The 4494-nt window shown below is 37.2% G+C and overlaps 1 protein-coding gene across 1 annotated transcript; it reads right to left on the bottom strand.

Moving 5' to 3' along the window:
* Positions 1-3104: 3104 nt before the first annotated feature.
* On the bottom strand, positions 3105-4277 carry LOC148561948 (uncharacterized). The gene has a single exon (XM_088490808.1). The coding sequence runs from the start codon at positions 4275-4277 to the stop codon at positions 3105-3107; it is 1173 nt and encodes a 390-aa protein (XP_088346934.1).
* Between the last annotated feature and the right edge of the window lie 217 nt (positions 4278-4494).

Genomic DNA, 4494 nt, shown 5'->3' with positions numbered 1-4494 from the left:
CCTCTAAAGCTAGTCTTTCCATAGGAGTTGACTAGGACTTGAGGAATCAAGTTAATTGGTCCACTTGACTTTCCTTTATTTAGTAAGGGTTAACTAAGTGGGAGCAATAAACAATTCTCATCACACCTGATAAGGATAACTAGGATGGAATTTCCGGTTCTCATACCTTGCCAAGAGTTTTTCTAATTATTAATTTATTTTTCTTGCCATTTAATTTATTTGTTTCCTATTTCAAAAACCCAAAAATATACTTTTTTCCATAACCAATAATAAACACACTTCCCTGCAATTCCTTGAGAGACGACCCGAGGTTTCAATACTTCGGTTATCAATTTTATTGGGTTTTGTTACTTGTGACAACCAAACTTTTGTACGAAAGGATTCTTTGCTGGTTTAGAAACTACACTTATAACGCGATTATTTTTTATAAAATTCTTTACCAGCAGAAATCCGATCGTCAAGAGGATTCAATTGTAGATAGAAATTCATCCATGATTGAATCCATCTCTTGATAGACCTCTTCCAAGTCTCCAACTATGATATGCTTTGGAGGTTGCGCACCCTCCTCAACATCAATATCAAGCCTCTTGGAAGAGTGCTCCATGATGCTACATTCCCATGGACTTTCAACATCTCCTAAATCTTCAACCACTTCTTCGTTTTCTTCAATAACCATAGGCTTCTCCAATTGTTCCAACACAAAATTCGACTATTCCTTCTTCTCCACCGGATTTTCCAATTTCTCCTTCATACTTTGCTCTTCTTTTGCTTTTTCATATGTGGCCACGGAAGCACCTTGAGTATTCAAGCATTGGTAGGCTAAAGTATGCACTATCTTGGTCAAGTTAATCACAAACTCTAAGGTGTTCCTTTGCATATCCGCTTGGCCTTGAAGTAGCAAGGTAAGAGAATTATCTATTGGGACTTGGGGTGGATAGGAAGGTTCATTATTTTGGAGAAAGGGGTCATAGTAGGAAGTTGGTTCTTCTTGGTAGGGGTATGGAGATGGTGAGTATTGAGGTGGTTCTTCATAGTAGTCATGATAAGGTTGTGGTGGTTCCAAAGGTTCTTGCTCATAATGGTCATAAGGATGTGGTATGGGTGGTTGGTCATATGATGGATATAGATAATAGGAAGATGTTTGGTATGGAAAGGCTTGTGAGTATGGTTGAGGTTCATGTTGAGGACAAGATTCATAATCATATGATGGTGGTTGTTGATTGTCACAAGAATATTCACCATAGCCATTGAATTGACATGTATTAGGATGGTGATTATACCTATAAGTATCCGGAGGTTATTGCCAATAGGAGTGATCAATTTCTTGAGGCTCCTCCAATCTTTGTTGGTTCCATCCTTGATGCATGTGGTCATTGAAGTTCACATTTTCTACAACACAATTAGAACTAAACTCATAGCCAAAGTGAGAATTCATGATAGCAAAGACAAAAAAAATAAAAGGCACAAAAACAAGGAGATAAAATATAGCTACTAAATCAAACAGGCAAACTATTCGCAATATTCACATATATACAATAACCAATAACATAACACCATTGCAATTCCCCGGCAACGACGCTATTTTGATGAGTAGACTTTTGTATGGTTTAGAATTCACAATAAACTCTCGTTACAATATAGTTTCTAAACCAACATTAATCCTTTCATATAAAAATTTGTTTGTCACAAGTAACAAACCCCTAAAATCTATAAACCGGAGTATTGAACCTCGGGTCGTTCTCCCTAGGAATTCCAATAAAGTGTTCTTGTTATTGGTTATGAGTTATATTTTGGGGTTTTTGATGAGAAACATGAAAAGTAAATGGCAAGGAAATTCAAATAACAAAAGGCCTTGGTAAGGGTTGGTGGTCAAGGATCTCTATCCTAATCACTAACCACAACATGAGAATTGGCAAGGATCAACCCCATTAAGTCATCCTCTAACTAGTAAAGGAAAGTCAAATGAGCTATGTCAATCCAAGTCCATAAGTCCTAGTTCTCCACCAAATCAATTAGTGAGATCTAGAGTTAATGGCTCTCAATCATCAATTACTTGGACATTAGTAACTCAAGAGTTCTTAAGTTACCTTCCCAAGCCAAGAAGAACAAAATCTAACTCATATCTAGAAGAGGCATTTCAACAAACACATAGAAGGCAATAATGGAAAACATTATTAATTGCAAGAATTAAAGGAATCTACAACTACAAAAGTAAGAGATTAATAATAGAAAGGCAAAATAATTATGAAACAACAAAGAACTTACCAATTGTATTGAAGAAGAAATGTATATCTACAAAAGAAAGTTCATAAGCTACAACTAACAATGCAAAGGAATTACAAGAGAAGTAGAATGCTACAATTACAAGAGAGCAATTAAGGATGAAAGAGAAAAATTAAGAGAGAAGAAGAAGAAGTATATCTAGATCTAAACCTAATCCTAATTCTAATCCTAGAGAGAAGTGAGAGCTTCTCTCTCTAAAACTAACTTTCCCTCCCAAAACTAACCTAAACTAAACTAATGATCAAAATTATGTTAATTTTCCTTCAATCATTGCCTTAAATAGCATCAGAAATGAGTTGGATTGGGCCCACAAGGCTTCTAAAATCGCTGGCCACGAGTTGTATTAAGTGAATCATGTGGCACCATCGGCGGGTACACGTACTGTGCGCGTGTGTGCCCCTATCTGCGATAAAAATATGGCAAATCTTATATCATTTCGAAGCCCCGGATGTTAGATTTCCAACGCAATTAAAACCGTATCATTTGGACCTCTGTAGATCAAGTTATGGCCGATTAAGTGCGAAGAGGTCGACTTGACAGCTTTTGCAATTCCTTTATTTCTTCATGAGTTCTCCATTTTTACATGCTTTTCCTTCATTCATTTGATCCAATCTTTGCCTCCTAAATCTGAAATCACTTAACAAACATATCAAGGCATCTAATGGAATCAAAGGTAAATCAAGATCAAACAATTGAGGGCCTAAAAAGCATGTTTTCACACTTAAGCACAAATTAGGAGACAATCATGAAACTATGCTATTTCATTGAATAAATGTGGGTAAAAGGTCATAAAATCCCCTAAATTAAGCACAAGATAAACCCTACAAATGGGGTTTGTCACACTCATTGTACTTGTCAAGCAGTTTTGAGGTGTTTAAGGTGAGATCATCAATAATAGCATGTAGATCATCCATAGACAAATCAAAGTAATTTACCTCATCAAAATTTTTGTTTCCAGCCATGAAACAGTCTTTATCTTCACCTTCAGACTCTTCTTCCTCATTGGAGTCATTCTCGAGATCCTCCCAAGCTGCCATGAGCACTCTTTTCCTTTCCTTCTTTCCTTTGTCCTCCTTTTTGAGCTTTGGACAGTTTAGCTTGAAATGTCTAGCCTCCTTGCAATGATGACACGTCACCTTGCTCAAGTCAATCTTGTGTTCCTTTGAGCTTGAACCCTTGTATTTTCCCTTGTTCTTCATCATCTTTCTAAATCTCCTAGCAAAAAATAAAAGCTCATCATCTGAAATACCATCACTGGACTCACTCTCTTTTGGTTCTATTTTTGACTTGAGGGCTATTCCCTTTTTCTTTGAGTCTGGATTTGTGTGTGTGGTTTCATAGGCAAGGATTTTTCCTCTCAACTCATTATAGGTTATGGGGATTAGGTTATTGCTCTCGGTTAGGACAGTGGCAGTCGTTTCCCATTCTTTTGTGAGGCTTCTAAGGAGTTTTCTCACTAGGGTTTGTTCTGAGTAGTTTGTACCCATAGCATCAAGGTTGTTGATTATGATTGAGAATCTCTCAAATGCTTCATCAATGCTTTCTCCATCCTTCATGTTGAACATCTCATACTCTTTTCGCAGCATATCGATCCTCATTTCTTTGACTTGTTTAGTGCCTTCGTGTGTAACCTGGAGTTTTTCCCAGATTTCTTTGGCTGTCTTGCATCTAGACACCTTCCGATACTCTTCAAAGCTGATAGCACAATGAAGAAGGTTGATTGCTTTAGCATTCTGCTCCATCTTCTTCTTATCATCTTCATTCCATTCAGCTTCTTCTTTTGGAGTCACCACTCCATCAGCACTTATTTTTGTTGGGATCTTAGGACCGCTCACAACAATCTTCCATATGTTGTAGTCAATGGATTGGATGAAGATCCTTATCCTTTCTTTCCAGTAGGCATAGTTCTTCCCGTTGAAGAAAGGTGGCCGGTTGTTTGACTGGCCTTCGATGAGGGTGTAGGCAACTGTAGTTGTGCCCAAGTTGTTCGTCATTAGATCTTTGTTCCAAGCGGTTAAGCTTGATTCTTGAGACCTTAGTTTCCGATACCAATTGAAGGTTGTGGTAGGCTTAGAGAAGGGAGTTGAATCTATGCCTTTCTTTTAAGTTTCTGAACTGACCCTTTCAAACAATATTTGAATTCTGATTCTGTTTGAACTCAGTAGCGGAAATTTATAAGACAATTTATTTTTGTCTCATGAATATCAGAAA

This window comes from Arachis ipaensis, chromosome B6, assembly GCF_059453495.1.
Source record: "Arachis ipaensis isolate K30076 ecotype BB chromosome B6, ASM5945349v1, whole genome shotgun sequence".
In the NCBI taxonomy this organism is placed as follows: domain Eukaryota; kingdom Viridiplantae; phylum Streptophyta; class Magnoliopsida; order Fabales; family Fabaceae; genus Arachis; species Arachis ipaensis.
Note: the sequence above shows the minus strand (reverse complement) of the source record. Positions and strands in the feature narration are given on the sequence as shown.

Excerpts from the sequence above, each read along its gene's own strand:
- LOC148561948 (XM_088490808.1), bottom strand. The coding sequence starts at position 4,277 with ATGACGAACAACTTGGGCACAACTACAGTTGCCTACACCCTCATCGAA.